The 16,725-nt window shown below is 43.0% G+C and overlaps 2 protein-coding genes across 4 annotated transcripts in view; both read left to right on the forward strand.

The window, feature by feature from the left end:
• Nucleotides 1-7,851, forward strand: part of LOC135239006 (myosin-IIIb) — a 44,746-nt gene extending 36,895 nt beyond the window's left edge. Inside the window, exons 23-30 of the mRNA XM_064307288.1 lie at nt 395-571; nt 1,068-1,198; nt 1,616-1,812; nt 3,537-3,626; nt 5,025-5,190; nt 5,651-6,001; nt 6,964-7,024; nt 7,580-7,851. Of these exons, the coding sequence (XP_064163358.1) occupies nt 395-571; nt 1,068-1,198; nt 1,616-1,812; nt 3,537-3,626; nt 5,025-5,190; nt 5,651-6,001; nt 6,964-6,990 (1,139 nt within the window). The 3' untranslated portion in view covers nt 6,991-7,024; nt 7,580-7,851. The remainder of the gene's footprint in view (nt 1-394; nt 572-1,067; nt 1,199-1,615; nt 1,813-3,536; nt 3,627-5,024; nt 5,191-5,650; nt 6,002-6,963; nt 7,025-7,579) is intronic.
• A 4,646-nt stretch (nt 7,852-12,497) lies between these two features.
• LOC135239079 (alpha-ketoglutarate dehydrogenase component 4-like) lies at nt 12,498-15,459 on the forward strand. Of its 3 annotated transcripts, none has more exons than XM_064307496.1 (4): nt 12,498-12,615; nt 13,637-13,700; nt 14,030-14,244; nt 14,329-14,421. In XM_064307496.1, the coding sequence occupies exons 1-4, from the start codon at nt 12,586-12,588 to the stop codon at nt 14,404-14,406; spliced, it is 387 nt and encodes a 128-aa protein (XP_064163566.1). In that variant the 5' UTR covers nt 12,498-12,585; the 3' UTR covers nt 14,407-14,421. The 3 variants fall into 3 exon arrangements, with proteins under 3 accessions (XP_064163566.1, XP_064163567.1, XP_064163565.1); XM_064307497.1 differs by lacking the exon at nt 14,329-14,421 and adding an exon at nt 14,741-15,459 and having other exon boundaries at nt 12,508-12,615; XM_064307495.1 differs by lacking the exons at nt 12,498-12,615; nt 14,329-14,421 and adding exons at nt 12,835-13,103; nt 14,741-15,459.
• Nucleotides 15,460-16,725: the final 1,266 nt, after the last annotated feature.

Raw genomic sequence — 16,725 nt, forward strand, 5'->3', positions numbered from 1 at the left:
TTTGATAGGAACAAAAGCTGAGGCTAACCCTGATCCTGCACAGTCACAGGGTCTGCTGGTTTTCATTGTCACCATCACATTAGTGACAAATATAGACCCAAGAATCCTGGAAAGCGGAATCAATTGTGCGATCAGCTGATTATTTGCTGATTGACAAGGAAAACCAGCGCATCCTGTGGCTTCCCAGGGCCAGGCACTGGTCATCACTGTGCTAATTCGCAGGCACCTGTTCACAAACAGGTGCTGCATACAGACCCTCTGACCTCTATATTACATGTATGAGTCAGTGCAAAGTGTGGCCGTGCAGTTTCAGCCCGTACAGATGACATGCAGATCTGTGTGATGGATGGTGCATAGTTGACTCTCCTTAAACGGGAGCGTTTGCTCTCTGCAGACCGGCGGGCGGTGAGGTGCCGGAGGAGGTACCTGGCGCTGCTGGGGGAGGTGCGGAGACAGAGGCAGGCACAGCGGGAGAGGGAGGAGCAAGAGGAGGAGGCAGCCAGGAGGCAGCAGCTCCTGGAGGAGGAAGAGGAGATGAAGAAGCGTCAGGACGCGGGGCGAGAGAACAAGAGTGAGGAGCTCCCCGTGTGCCGCCCATGCTAGCACTGCCCTTCCGTATCCGTGACATGCATATTAAGTAGCATCCTATCAGTCACATGCATATTAACTAGTAATGTCAGTAACATGCATATTAACTAGCGTCATGTCAGTCACATGTGTATTTACTAGCATCCTGTAAGTGACACACATTAACTACAGTCATATCAGTGACATGCATATTAACTAGCGTCATGTCAGTCACACACATTTTAACTAGGGTCATGTCGGTCACATTCATATTAACTAGCATTTTGTAAGTCACACACACATTAACTGGAGTCATATCGGTCACATGCATACTAACTGGCATCCTATCAGTTGCATCCTACACCACTGCCAGATTAGAGAGGTTACAGGTCCATTGTTTGAATGTTTTCTTTGTGTGTGTCGGTGTGTGTGTGTGTGTGTGTGCGTGTGTGTGTCTGTGTCTGTGTCTGTGTGTGTGTGTGCATGCACTCGTGCTCCAGGACCAGTTTCCCCACCTGTCCCCCTACCGAGGATGAAGAAGCCCCAGCCCAGACCTCGTGCCATCCTGCCAGGGAGTCCGAAGGCCCCCCGTCTCGCCCCTGTCCCCCGGCCGCGTAGCAAGCAGTTTCAGGTGTGGTGCCCAAAATCACCTAACCCGTCCCAGACAGCCTTGTGTCTCCTCTCTTCTCTGCGAAGGGCTGGAATCCAGTAGTGGATTGGGTCACAACTTAGTATTTATTTATTTATTTATTTATTTATTTAGAATTTTGGTTTAGCATTAAAAAAAAAACCTTGAGATGAAATTGAAAGTCCTGTCAGGTTTATGTAAGGCACTGAAATCAGGCAACAAGTAAAAATAAATATGACACATCATTAAAAACAAGTATTGGGGTACTTTGAGTCTTCTGTATAAAGTATAAACTGTCGTCATTCTTACTGTAATCATGATTTAAATGAAAATGACATCAATGAAGATGATATCTTATTATGAGCTGTGTGTGGAGGCCTGGCCTCGATAGTTTATTTCCCCCTGATCTTCTCCTGGCAGGCCATGCCCTTTGACAATGACCTGGATGTGGACAGTGACCTGGCCCACCTGGTGGGACAGCAGGGGGGGGAGGAGCGGGCCAAGGAGAGGCACACCAAGCGGAGGAAGACCGTCCGCTGGTTCAAGGAGACCCAGGCCAGGAAGGTGGTGAGGAACGGGGCGTTCCCCTGCTGGTTCCACGGCATGATCACGCGCAGGTTAGGGTCTCTGCCACCGCCCCTCACATACCGCCGTCCTCACTGCCAGCGCCATCAACATCACTATCGCCATCTTCATTATGACCACCATAACCAACTCCATCTTCATCAGCTTCACTATCGCCATCTTCATTATGACCACCATAACCAACTCCATCTTCATCAACATCACTATCGCCATCTTCATTATGACCACCATAACCAACTCCATCTTCATCAACATCACTATCGCCATCTTCATTATGACCACCATAACCAACTCCATCTTCATCAACATCACTATCGCCATCTTCATTATGACCACCATAACCAACTCCATCTTCATCAACATCACTGTCGCCATCTCATATGCCACCATAACCAACTCCATCTTCATCAACATCACTATCGCCATCTTCATTATGACCACCATAACCAACTCCATCTTCATCAACATCACTGTCGCCATCTTCATTATGACCACCATAACCAGCTCCATCTTCATCAGCTTCACTGTTACCATCATCATCTTCATCAGCACTTTCTCCATCGTCACAATCACTGTCATCATCTTCACCATTACCATCAACATCACCATTATCATCTTCACCATTACCATCAACATCAGCACCACCACCATCATCTTAATCACCATCATAATCTTCACTTCACTGAGGGGCGATATAGCTCAGGAGGTAAGACCGATTGTCTGGCAGTCGGAGGGTTGCCGGTTCAAACCCCGCCCTGGGCATGTCGAAGTGTCCTTGAGCAAGACACCTAACCCCTAACCTCTAACTGCTCTGGCGAATGAGAGGCATCAATTGTAAAGTGCTTTGGATAAAAGCGCTATATAAATGCAGTCCATTTACCATTTACTTTTACTGTCAACATCAGTGCCATCATCATCATCATAATCTCTGACGTAGTCTTTGCCATTTCCGTCATCACCATCATCATCATAATCACTGTCATCATCTTTGGCATAACCACCATCATCATCATTTGTCCATATCACATATATGTCTCCATCACTGTCCATCATCAGCAACATGATGATAATCATCATCATCACTAACATCTCTATCATTATTCTCACCATCAACCTCACAACAATCATCATCACCACCTTCACGATTACTGTCATCATCATAATCCTAACAGTCATCAACTTCTTAAATCATATCCTTCACAAGTTTCGTTTTGTAAATTCTGTCCATTTTCAAGTTGATGAATAAATAGTTTATGAATGAATGTACATGAGGGACACCAGATTTATGAACCAATGTATGTTTATGAAGAATACTGTGTGTAGAATAAAGGAGAATAATAGCCATAGAGGATTTCAGTAACACAAACAAAGGTAATCTGCAAATATCCTGTGTGAGTCTTCTTCTCTGATCTGAGCGGACATAGGAAATGAGTTTTCTCTTGTCTCCTGTGAGTAATGACTCCGCCCCCCCCCCCCGCCCACTTCCCCCCAAAAACAAATCCCCTGGGTAGTAAAAATAGAACAACAGAATAATCCAGTATCTTCACGTATCGTCAGGAGCTGATTAATTCTTGTGCCATGTTGGTAACATTGTTTGGGGGGGGGGGGGGCTTTGAAGTGAATGTAAGCTATGTCTATTGCTTTGGGGGGGTGTCCGTGTCCGTGGAGTTCAGTCTTGTCAGTTTTCACTGAGTTAATGAGACCTGCCCCCCCCACCCCCTGCCGACGCTGACTCTTAATTGTGTGTTCTCTCCAGGCAAGCAGAGGATCTCCTGACAGACAAGTCCGTTGGCTGCTTCCTGATCCGTGTGGGACAAAGCCGGGAGGGCTACACGCTATCGTACAGGTACGCCAGCTAGCCGGCAGGGCTACACGCTAACATACATGTACGCCAGCTAGCCGGCAGGGCTACACGCTAACATACATGTACGCCAGCTAGCCGGGAGGGCTACACGCTAACATACATGTACGCCAGCTAGCCGGGAGGGCTACACGCTAACATACATGTACGCCAGCTAACTGGGAGGGCTACACACTAAAATACAGGTATGCCAGCTAGCCGTGAGGGCTACACGCTAACGTACAGGTATGCCAGCTAGCTGGGAGGGCTACGCGCTAACGTACAGGTATGCCAGCTAGCCGGGAGGGCTACATGCTAACGTACAGGTACGCCAGGTAGCCGGCAGGGCTACACACTAACGTACAGGTATGCCAGCTAGCCGGGAGGGCTACACGCTATTGTACAGGTATGCTGGCCTACTGAGCATGTGCAGAAGCTGGGTGACGGCTTCCGCGGTGGCGTCGTAGGTGTGGCGCAGTCCGATTGGACGGTGCCGCTATTGCTACTGTTCAGTTCCTACCGCTCGGTGAACCATCTCCAAGTCTGCGACTGGCCGGAGTCGTGCTTTTCTTGGGCTGCGATCCGGACATGACTTCAGTACCCAGCTGCAAGCCCCGGCAGTATTCTACTGTTAACATAATGTTTACATTTAAGTTTACGTTTGAAGTCATCACAGAGGCAATGTAGTGTAATGCCCCAGTTTTCCCCAGGCAAAAATATCTGGAAGAACACGTGCACTACTGTGCACCTGCTGAGCTCCCAGGGCACGTACGTTTTGACCATTTAAATCTGAATTTTAGCAGCATAGCGTTTTCTGGTTTGTGTTATATAGCTGTATGTGTAAGAATGAATTAATTCTGTTTATTATTACAAATTAATTAATATAATTAGTTAGTGACATGTATTAGACTGTGTGTTTTAATTTCCTTTATGTGTTTTAGTCGTACTCATAGCCTCAACTTCCTTGGAGCGTTTATTTAAAAGGACAGCAGACAGTCAGCTCTCTTCTTGTATTTTCTTACTTTATTCAGTTGTGGGGGGAAGCAGTGAGAGTCACAGGGTTTTCTTTTATCTGTGAATCTTTTGCCTCCAGTGGTTCATGTACAGACCTGAAAAGGGCTCCTTTGCCAACGGTAACTGACAGTGATTGGCATAAAAATATTTGAATGAAGTAACTTCATCAACAACTTCATGTCCTGACAGGTTTTTTTTAAAACATACTTAGATGAGTCACAAGTCAATTAATCGAACTGGGACAGTACTCAGCCCTTGTTATTTTGACCAGCATATTCTGAATGCATAGGAAACATGGGAGGTTGGGTGTAAATATGATGGGGTAGTGCAGAAATATTGTGACCCAAAGTGTGAAGGTTAGCCGAGAGTTATGGGTAATCCCCTGTACAGGGGCAAAGACCGCTGCAGACACTACATGATCGAGATGCAGACCAACGGGAAGTACGTGATCCTGGGGGAGGACAGAGCCCACTCCTCGCTGCCTGACCTGGTGGCGCACCACACCCGCGTGGGAATCAAGCCCTTCATGGAGGTCCTCACTGTGCCCTGCGGACAGGTAAATTCAACACACCTGGGGCACCCCTGGGACCCACCTGGCAAGGGCCTGTCCCTTTATTCAGAGCGGTGGTCCCCAACCCGCTCCGGCCTTATTTGGGCCGTTCCAGCCTTGTTTCCTCGCCCTGAGGTCACGGGATCGCTCGGGTGGGTGAAGGGCGCCCCTTTATAGCCGGGTTCCTCTTGAGATTTCTTCCCATTCGGGAGTTTTTTCTCGCCTGTTTGAGGTATTTTCCTCCCCAGTGGGAGTTTTTCACCTCATGTATATGCTGTTTGCATCTCTTTTTGCTTTTTCTGCTACTCTATAAGGCATCTTTGTGATTGTTTGTAAAAAGCGCTATACAAGTAAAATTGATTTGGTTTTGACAGGCTAGGCCCTGTATTTGGAGCAGTGGTCCACATGGACTGGTCCCTAGATATACAGGGTCCCTCACAGGCAATTTGTGTTTTTGCCGTTCCAGATGTGCGACCAGGAGCCGGACTACGAAGAGCTGAAGAACCTCATGCTGTCCCCCTCATTCGCCGACAGAGGCCACGCCCCTGGGGGGGAGGAGCCTGAGCCCAGGCCGGACCGGGCGTACCTGGACCTTCAGAGGCTCTTCATCCGGCCGGGTCAGAACCCGGGCCCGGAGGACCAGAGGCCCGCGGTCCAGAGGAGGGTCCCGGACCGCCGGTTCTGGGCGGAGAGCGGGGAGAGGCGGGACGACCCGCAGGGTGCGGAGCACGAGGACGAAGCCGAGGCCGGCTCCAAGAGCAGGCCCGTGCCCCGGCTGTACCCCTCCATTCGCCTGGCCATGAGAGAGATTCAGCAGGTGAGTCGGAGACCTCAGAAATGCGCCTTTTTCTGAAACGAGGACCTCAGAAATGCGCCTTTTTCTGAAACGAACGAGCTCACGAGGCCCTCGCTGTTCTTTTCTGAAAAGTTTGTCAGAAATGTGTCCTTTCTGGGGGTGTCTCGTGACACAGCCTGTAGACCACTGACCATGTGCTCATTATGAGCCACAATGTCCGCAGTTCGATTCTGACCGCGTGACCTTTGGTACATGCCTCTCCCTCTCTCTTGCTCTCCATTCTTACTCTCTACACTGTTCTGTCCAATAAAGCTGAAAAAGCCCTAAAAAATATATATATCGTAAAAAAACAAAACAAAGAGTCCTTTCCCATGGATGTTTTGAACATTTACTGTCATCCCTTCACATTTTAATTGTGGGAGTGAAAGATAAATTACTGAACCCTGAGGTGCTCAAGACTTGCCTGCTAAGGTTTGGAGTAAAGCCTGTCGTCACTTGTAAGCCAAACAGTTGCTCTGTTGCCCGTTCAAGAATAATTTGCCTGCTGTCTCATGCAAAAGTACCGAAGCTTTTTAGGCTGAACCCGCTCGTGACTACTTTTCTTACTATGATTGCGAAATTGCCACTAGTGTTTGCATTTCATCAACAATCGTTTGGCGTATTTATGCATTTGTGTGTTTATGTATTGGGTGCAGGTTAGTACTACTGTGACTCTTATCCCCTCGATTGCTTGATTGATTTAAGGACGTTCCCATGAGTTCAAAGCGTGAACAGTCTCTTGAGGAAGTGCACGGTTCCTGTCCCCTGTGTAGCGTGTTCATTTCAGGCAAGAGTCACAAGCCCTGCCTGCTTTCGAGTGCAAACGGGAAACGGTCAAGTGTTCACTGGGTTCGCTCATCAGAAATAAGCGCGTTTGTGCGAGGCGATTGTAACAGAGTGTGGCTGCCACTCAGTCCTGATTGATTCTCCTCTGTCTCTCTCAGCACTTCGCAGCCAATCACGATCAGTAGCCTTTCGAGTCCTGGTGCCTGGAAAACTGCACTGGTGAGAGACACTAACACTCCATCATCCGTCTCTGTCACAACTGCAAATCACAGACATGCGTTATATTGCATACACACACACACATACATAGTATATACTGTATTTCAATCTTATATATATAATTTTAATAACTTCATAATTTTACATTGTTACTGCATATTTTGATGTTATTGTTCCCCCTCTCTCTCTGAACTTCACACAGCCTAGCTAACTTATTACATTCTCATATTCCTAAGAGGAAGAGTGATTTTTGTGGGTGCCTAGATGTTCAAATTCAAATTGGGAATTGAAATTACTTCGTTTGGTAAATGGCATCACACACATTCACAGTTCTACACTCAGTGGAAACTGAAATTCCATGCGCTCTGTACTGTTTTCTGCATATAGTGCCTGCTTCTTAAATGGAATGTTTAAAAAAAATTAAAAAAAATAAAAAATTTTAAAAAACCATGATATACAGTAAATGCCACAAATGACATGGTCCCACAAATTCATAGTTGAGGTTGGATGTGTTGTTCATGTCAATCGTGGTCTGTTCTTTTCTCTTTTTTTCAGATTGGCAACCTGGCAACTGCCTCATCCATTTTCTGCGATGCTGCTACTTTTTGTATCACAGAAATAAAGACTTTTCCCATGTCAGTGAAATATGAGGAGAAACTTGTCATTAGAAGTTTTCAAAATAAAAATTGTATTGGGCTGATATTTTAATTTAAGGGTGTTCTGTGTTACAGTGCGTACTTTGTGTTTTTGTGAATATTTAATTGTAAATTATAAATGTTGACGTTTTATATATGATGGCTCCAAATAAAACTTTTTTGTTTGTTTTATATGGGCTTCATGGAATTATTTATAAAATTAACCTGAGTTGCTGTCCATTGCTGAGGGAATGTTTTCAATTTTCAGTCTTGCTACATTCTGGATCCAGTCAGCCCATTTAACAACAACTTCTGTTGTAGTCAGGCTGTAATAAATATGGGGTTTAATAAATGTGGAATTGCATGTGTATGCAGAAAATATTGTGTTACAGAAAAAATTAGAATAAAAATCAAAGAGACTGACTGACTGAGGTTGTTCTTCAGCTTAGTGTCCAGTTTGGGTTTCTTGAACTTGACTTAGAAACATTCAGTCAGTTCAAACTCAAATGAATGAGACTAAGGTGGAATTCACTGATTAAAAAACAAACAAACAAAAAAATAATTAGAGGGGTTAACAGAGAAATTAAAAAGGATTTTCAGGTTGAGTGGTGTCAGGGAGGTATTGGTGGAAATTAGTTAAAGGTATATTGTCCTGGGATATCAGAAAGCTGGAAGCTTTTTCAACAAAGGGAGTTGACAGTGAATGGAATGGATTGTTAGGGGATATAGCAGAGGCTGAGACACTGGGGGTGGGGTGGCGATGCAATTCTGAATACTCTCGAGTAGGGGTATCCAATGTTATCTATAATGGGCTGGTGTGGGTGCAGGTGTTTGTTTTAGCCCAGCACTATGACCCCTGATTCAGTGAATTAACTAAGCATGGTCTTCCGTCAGGACCTCGATACGTTGAATTGGGAGCTGTTCTGCTGGGCTTGCATAAAACCTGCGCCTACAGCGGTCCTTTTCGGATAAGATCGGACACCCCTGGTCTCAGCTGACGGCACACGAAAAATCTTGTTCCTGTGTTCTTATGTATGAACATTTTTGTTAATTTTTGTTCATTTTTATTACTAAGACAAAGCATATGCAAATCAAATCATGTCTCTTCTACTTGGTAAAATATAGAGATTCTGATTTCAAGGTCTTAAAAAAAGCTTTTACGTGTAGTGAATGTAAAAAGTTGAGGAAGGTTGACAAAGAAATTAAAGAAAAAAAAATCTCACCCGTTCCTAACGGTTGTCTTTGTGAACAATTGCTTACATCTCTTCACTTTCACTTTGAGAGTTTGGTTTTGTTTGACCTGTCAGTCAAGGCTTGGTCTTTTGGTGCCAGTGCTAAAGTAATTCGCTGGCAGGCTTTGTTGGGAAGAACAGGGTGTTGCTTAACTGCTGCCTATATAAACTGAGACGAGACTCCAGCTTTATCATCGAACCATGGATCTCAAGATTGCTGCATTTCTCCTCGTCCTGTTTGCCACCGTCACCATCTCTGAAGGTAAGGCTGGATGCACCTCTCCACTGACGAGGTGTAGCACGTTCATGTCAAATGCTCAGGGGTCAAGGGTCAGTAGGGTAGGTTTGAGTGTAGAGAACTTTGGGCTCAGTGGTTGTTTGTTATAATCCAAAGTTCCAGGACCATGCTGCTGTGTACTTATAGAATAATATACACTTTAATTTAACAGCAAGTGTGTTTGTATGTGTGTGGGAAACATGCAGTTTATCATGTTTTTGGGTGTTCCTTAAGCAAATTATTTTTCATTGGTTTTTCTTGTGATTTTTAAAAAAATCTGGCAAGTTTTCAAAAGATAACTTCAAGACTAAGATTGTCACACCCAGTTTCTTCTAACAAGTACATGTTGAACAAGAGAGCGTAGCCCAACCCAGCAGTTTCCAAACTGCACCCCACTGCACCACAAGAAAAACCAGTCTTAGCAGACCACCGTTATGCTACTATTGTACCAAAAAGGTCTAATAACCAAAGACACATTTAAATTAACCTCACAAGATGTCACAAGATTCTAACATAGTTTATAACATTTAAATTTACCTCTCAAGACGTGAGGTTTACAGAGAACCAACAGTGCATTAAAATATCAAGAGCATTAAAATGTATAATGTTCTAATATATTTTATTTGAATTTATTTTTAAATGCTGGAGGCTAAAAATTCAGTGTTGTCCAAAATAAGTTGAATAGCCCTCCCATAGTTCACTAGGGGGCAGACCACAGTTAGGAAACTTCCGCCCTAATTGACTTGTCTGTTTCAGGTGGTATATACGGGTGTTGTGTGAGGACTTCACGCCAAATTACTCCAGACATAACCGTGAACAAATATGACATTCAGAAGAAAGGTGGTTCCTGTGAAATAGATGCTGTGGTGTGAGTAGACAGCCGGTCCAAAAACAAAAAATGTTTATATGATAAAAAATAACCTATTCACAAGAGCACATTTATGACTATCAAATGTAACACAAAACTTACAGAAGTTTACCTAACAGGTTAAATAAAATATGATCTGCAGTTGTGCATGCATTTTCCTATTCATATAATTATACAAAGTATACTGATAAAAATTGGTAGACACAATATTAAATGTGACTGAAATAATTTTTACAGCTTCAATAATCAATTGAATACAGCCGCTTTCGTCGGACGCATGCGCGTTGCCAAGGTTATGCGCTTGGACCTAAGTTAACTTCCACTCTGTGTTTGTTTATTATTGGGTTTGTGTATAATATCTCATAAAAAAACATGTTTTCAACGTACAAAATGCCAAGTTACTCACACATACAAGACATACACCATCTATAACTCATTCAGACTGTCAAAATCTACACCTGCCATTAAAAGTATTGATATCAAAATGACGCCAAGTTACGGTACTACAAACAATATAGGCTATCTTGCCTCACCGAAATTAAATAAGATGTATTCCAAAGCAATGCTACCCAATATTTCCTCAATTCTTTCAAGTCACAATGTTTTTCCTGCAATGCATGCTATACAAATAAATAACCTACAGTAATTGCATTGGCTACACGCTGCCCACTACTAGCCCCAGTTTGTGTCTCTAATCATCGTTTTAAAGCAATATCATAGAAAGAGTGCACTTTTTTTTACACAGGAATATGCATGTAACCCAGAACAGTTATGGATTATTATGATGTATGATGCTCAGCAAGGTGAAATACTTGTTTCTGTCACTTGTTTTTGAGTTTGGCCAAGTAACGGTTCTTTTCTTCGACTGGTAACCTCAATAATACTGAACCATAATTAAAAAAAAACATAATACTGGCTAGACATAGATTTAACTAATAACTAGCTAGCTAACGTAATTTACTGTTATTTATTTTGCTTGTTATGAGAAATAGTCTAGAGGGACTGTTATTGATTGTTTGCGGAAGTGTGCCGGAAGTTAAGTTAGGGCCACAACAACGCACATGCGCAGTAACGTTTGTTTTTGTTGTTACCGTTGAAAGCGTCTATACTGAGGCTGAAAAAAGATTGCAAAAATAGGATCTAGGCATGGATACTGGATGAAACAAAGCATATTACATTAACCCTTTGAAGAGTAGGTTTTTTGGAATGTTTTTGGAATCATTTATTGGTCTGTAACTCCATCCACTTTTTTTACAGCTTGCATGCAAAAGGGAGGAAGTTCTGTCTCTCTACAGCTCTCCTGCCAGTCATTGAGCAACACTTGATTTCTTCAAGAAAAAAAAGACTCGTCCACTGAGATCAATAAATATATCCCACTGTGCAGAGCCTCCTCGATACTTCTTTGCTTGTTAACTCATAGACACCAGTGATAAGATGTAGACATACATCATTTATGTATTCTATGTAATGTTATGTAGGCTGTTAAAGCTTACAGAAGTCCTGTGCATGAACATCCTTACTGATAACTGAGAAGCATTTCTTTGAATGTTTGATGTCTGATAACACTGTGGAAGCAGACCTTCTGAAAACTGCTTAATTGCCATGTATATACATTGAAGATGAGATACAGAGATGGCCAACATTTGTATGTCCTCATTGATTTAACTCATCATTGATTACCTTGCATTTTGTGGATTTGGAGATTGCCATGATGGTGATGATGCCACAGGTTGCCATCTTTAGAGGCTGAAAGACGCTGCTGATTGCCATTCTTAAGAAAAGCAACAAAACTGGCACTATGAGAAGTGGAACCCTGATAACTAGTAGAGCATATGCAGATCATTGTGCCAGACCATGCACACACTGTAAATAAAGTTCCTTTGTCATTTCTGGAGATATAACTTGTCTTGATGGCTCTTTCTTTTCTTTGTAATAATAAAATTTAGCTGCAAATTAAAGGCACCCATCTCTGTCATTACCACCATAATGACAATTATTGCAAAGATGCTAAATTCAATTAAAGATCACTGAGGTATGAACAGTTGAAAATTATAGACGGTACAGAAGACAAAAGGCAGTTATTTTACTGAGGTCTGTGCGGCATATTAGATGGCATATTAGAAATGATCCTAGAATCTAATTTCTGCTTTAAAAAAAAGAAAGATATTTTTAGCAAAAAAAAAAAAATTGGGACACTTTAATAGTGTTTATTCATCATTTTACACACACACACACACACACACACACACGAGTGCAGTGGTCTCAGTTTGCGAGTGTCATAGGAAAAAGTCAGATCCAAAAATAAAATGTATTCTTTACGAATAATACACGTACAACATCTGAAGGCATAATGTCGCTGCTCTGAAGTTGCATAAATTATATTTTCTTGCCCCCCTGCATGCAAACAGGGACAGTCAAAGCCATACACTAAAAAACTGAAATGATATGAATAGCGGAGAAAGTGAACCAGCCCTTCATCAAACCAGAGCGCCACTACGCCCCCTAATGTTTGGGAAAACTTTTTGTAGAAAAGGTCGAAGGTAATCAAAATGGCAGCGACCGCTAGGGTCGTCGTGCAGGTAAGGTGCACCAATACAGAACTTTACATTTCAAGTTATATACACAACTTTAAGTCAGCTGAACCAGCAGCTAATACTGTAATGCACGGTATTCAATACTATAGTCAACTTTTACGCAGCTGCATTTAATGGTAACTAGCTTCCCAGGGAGTTACAGTGCTAATTTCATAGCTATTTAGGTAGCGCCTACAAGCAAGGTATCCCTGTTTTCGATTTAACGTTAGCTATCAAGTGGTATATTCATTGCTTGTATGATCCAAAATATACGCGGCTAGCTGTCACTTTGCTTAATTACATTGCACTAGCTTTCCACTGAACTTTAGCAATGAAGTAGTGCTCATTGCGAAATTATCTTGTTTGAAAGTGTAGCTCGCTAATGCTAATGCAACCGCTACATGGTCAGGACACTTCGTGTTGACTTGGCTAACTTTAGCTTGTTTGTGCAAACTTGTATCTCGCTAGTTCTGGCATTGGTAGCGTACTATCAGGTATAACTTATCATTAAATGGCATGCTTAAAGTAATGTGAGTTGAAACGGACAGTGATTGCATAAATTAGCTATGTTCGTTACCGTATAGTTAGAAATAGGAAGTTAATTGCACATTACATACAAAATAGCCTTGCTTACCAGCTAGCTGTGAGTTTGAGTGAGACTCTGGTGACACAGGACTGGTATGTGAGGTTAATAATCACTGGTCAGTTAGGGCTAGAATTTCTAATAATTTAGTGCAAATACTGGCTTTGACCAGTTAGTGTGGAGTGGTTGATCGTACATCAGCTGGTCACCATATTTACGAAACTATCTTCCCGGGAAATGTGTTCGCAACACTATAAGCAGCCATCACATGGTATAAATGTCTGTCATTACTTTGAGCAGTGTTTCAATGTAATTGGATAAATTATGGATAAACTGTATTATTTTCTGTTATGTGGTAGATATGTTGCTAAATTCTTGGAAATGGCAAAAGCACATGGTTTTGCCATGTGTCGAAATAAATTGATTTTTTTTTCCTCCTCGAAGGCTGTGCGACCACATTCTCCTCTGATAAAGTTCCCCAACCGTCTGGGTGTTCCAAGGCCTAACGGTGAGTTTTTTTTTTTGCTGTATGTATCATCAACACTGATAATTACTGTGGGTTTGTACACCTGAGAAATTAATCCATAGGTGTTTGGAGAATAATAAAAAAAGCTGTCTTCTCCGGTGAAGGTCTGCCAACTGAAACAGTACTTTTTTCATTGTGAAATTTGTAATAAATGCCGAGCTTTGTTTTTTAAATTATTTACCACAAACTGTACAGTATTATTCATTTTTCCTTGTTGTGTTTAAGCTCACATCTTGTGAGCAAGCGATCCAGGTTTTATCTGCAGTTTGGCATTTGGAAAATGTTAGAGGTGAACTCTCTGTCTGTTTTAGTTCAGGAAGCGCTGATGATGGCTGCCGCTGCACAGTCGAGCGGCACCCACAGTTTACGGCCGCCTGCGGCGCCAACGGCGGCTCCCCCCAGGCCGCTGAGCACGGCCCCCCCGAGCCGCGTCGCCGGTCCCCCGGACACCGCCGCCTCCGTAGCCAGTCTTCCTCCCCGGTACCGGCGGAAGCCGCTTGCCGCTGAAGAGATGGACTACATCCAGGTGAGCTCGGACAGAGCACGAGTGTCCTTTTGAAGCCTCTTGACCTGCCCTTGGAAGATGAAAAATCTATTTTTGATGTGATAGGTCTGCTTTTTGAGACTTCACGTACAGTGCAGTTCGTCTGAATGTACGTCATTATCATCAGGGCTAGAACCATCATAACTGCTTCTGGTATTGTGTGAAATGTATAGTGTCGGGGGCGGGGGGGCAAAACACTGGGGCGGCGTAGCTCAGGAGGTAAGAGCAGTTGACTGGCAGTCGGAGGGTTGCCGGTTCGATCCCCCGCCCTGGGAGTGTTGAAGTGTCCCTGAGCAAAACACCTAACCCCTAATTGCTCCTAATGAGCTGATTGGTACCTTGCATGGCAGCCTTTCACCATTGCTGTGTGAGTGTGCTTGTGAATGCGTGAATGAGAGGCATCAATTGTAAAGCGCTTGGATAAAAGCGCTATATAAATGCAGTCCATTTACCACTCTTTTTTTTTTCTGTCTTACAGCGTGGGGGACCAGAGTGACCGTGCGTGTGGACCAAATATTTGCAACGTCCGTGGGAATCATTTTCTATGACTCTGCTGGGTTCTGTTTCTCGTCACTGAACGGTGTGCCTGCCGCAGGCGTCCCCTCGCGAGTTCCTCAGTGTCGTATCCAGTGAGCACTATTGTTAAAATGGGACTGATAAGGAGTCCACAGCTCATTAATCACACAGCGCAAAATTAGGGTTCGGGCCGTTCCATCATCCTGCCTCGCGCACTTCGGACGCCCCGCTGAATACTGCTGAGAAACAACGGCACTTCTTAAAATCGGGGGTGGTGGTGGGGGTGGGCTGCAGCTCGTCTTTAAAAATGGTTATAGAGCTGCCGTTGTTTTTTGGATTTCGGGTTTGTAAAGCTGCTTATGACTTGATGGCTACATTTTTTCATGTTGTATGAAAATTGCGTTGTGTCCTGCAGTGTAAGAAATGTCTTGCATGAAGCCATCTATGCAAGCGTTCCTGTGTTTGCTCAAGCGTACCGTCACATCTGAGTGATAAAAGCCAACACCAGGATCGGTAGGATGCCGCGGCTGATCATATTGATGGCTAAATTCTTGTTGGCTGTCAGGAAATTAAATGATGCAATCAGGACCTAAGAGGGGCTATGCCCATATTTGGAAAGATCAAATGAAAGTGTGTATTGGATATTCTAGATGTTCATTATTAAAATATTCCATGCGTTAAGTTTTTGACATCTTATCAGTGGAGATCTCAGGGAACTGTACTGAGTCTGCAGTAAATGTGACATCTGCATTTTCTAACACTTAATGCAAATACTGACAAATTGCCAGGGACTGAAAGAGAGGACTGGTATGTGTCGTCCTTGCCTATGACAGCGACACGTCTAACCCCGTGGACCAGGAGAATAATCTAGAAGCCTCTGTAAATGACTGTTTTGCACAAGGTTATAGGCTGCCTCTGTTGATACGATTCCAATGGGCAGCTCCTGCGTGTTTGAAAGAGAAAATCCAAGCCAGTAAGTTGGAAACAAAAAAGTCCACATAATAAATTTTGTCTTACACTTGCAGCCAGGAGACAATAAATACTGACAAATTCTCCAGAATCAAACAAGTCCGTTTAAATTAAAAATGCAAATAGGCTACTACATACAGTAATATACATTGGCAACATAATTCATGATTTAATTCATGTCACGTCAGGCTCATAGAGATAAACAGTTTAGCATTCCTTTAATTAGGTACTGTGTCTAGTAAATTTAGAAATACTTTCAATCACTATAGAAATATACAGTCATTAAAGAATCTAAGGAAGATTGCGAAGGATATCAAGATTTTCTTGTTCATCAAATTTTGGATTTTTCCACAGACAGGTCTTTTTTGCGGACTGATTGTAAACCACAGCCCACTGTCGACATGATGAGAAGGTAAGTCAAGACACTGTACTGTGAAATTATCCATAAGAGAAAACCACAGGCAATGAAGATATCTATTTTTCTCCCCTGAAACATTCCTACTTTAAACAAACATTCCCGCAAGCATTAACATTCTCTGGTTGACACTTCCTTTAAAAAATAAAGTACCAATTATGCTTTAGACAAATATTAAACTATTGAATCACACTGAATTTCCTGAAGACACCATTCCCTCAGATAAGTACAAGAATGTTTTTTTTTCACCATTTGAAAAAACAGTACAGTTGAAGGCTTATCAAAGTTGCTACACTTGAAATGGACAGGCTTAAATGTAGGCAGTCATTTCTTTTTTCCATCTCTGCAAATGAGCAGTTTAAAAAAAAAAGAAAAAAGATTCATAGTGAACTTTGTAAGCCTATGATTATTTCACTTGGTGTGTACTGTCAGTCCCGTTTGCACTTGTAATACCGTTTAGCTCTTAGCTTTGTTCTCAAGCACCTGCAATCAGTCTCCCCTCTACGCTCTGCTGTTGGCGAAGCCACAGTGTCTTTTGTGCATTTCATTGTTCTGCTAGGCTA

This window comes from Anguilla rostrata, chromosome 14 (genome assembly GCF_018555375.3).
Source record: "Anguilla rostrata isolate EN2019 chromosome 14, ASM1855537v3, whole genome shotgun sequence".
NCBI lineage: Eukaryota > Metazoa > Chordata > Actinopteri > Anguilliformes > Anguillidae > Anguilla > Anguilla rostrata.

What these genes read in the sequence shown, in the direction of transcription:
- LOC135239079 (XM_064307495.1), top strand. Translation starts at nt 13,011, where the DNA reads ATGGTCAGGACACTTCGTGTTGACTTGGCTAACTTTAGCTTGTTTGTG. An exon ending in CATTGGTAGCGTACTATCAG is followed by an intron (nt 13,104 to 13,636) that starts GTATAACTTATC and finishes TCCTCCTCGAAG; the next exon opens with GCTGTGCGACCACATTCTCC. An exon ending in GGGTGTTCCAAGGCCTAACG is followed by an intron (nt 13,701 to 14,029) that starts GTGAGTTTTTTT and finishes TGTCTGTTTTAG; the next exon opens with TTCAGGAAGCGCTGATGATG.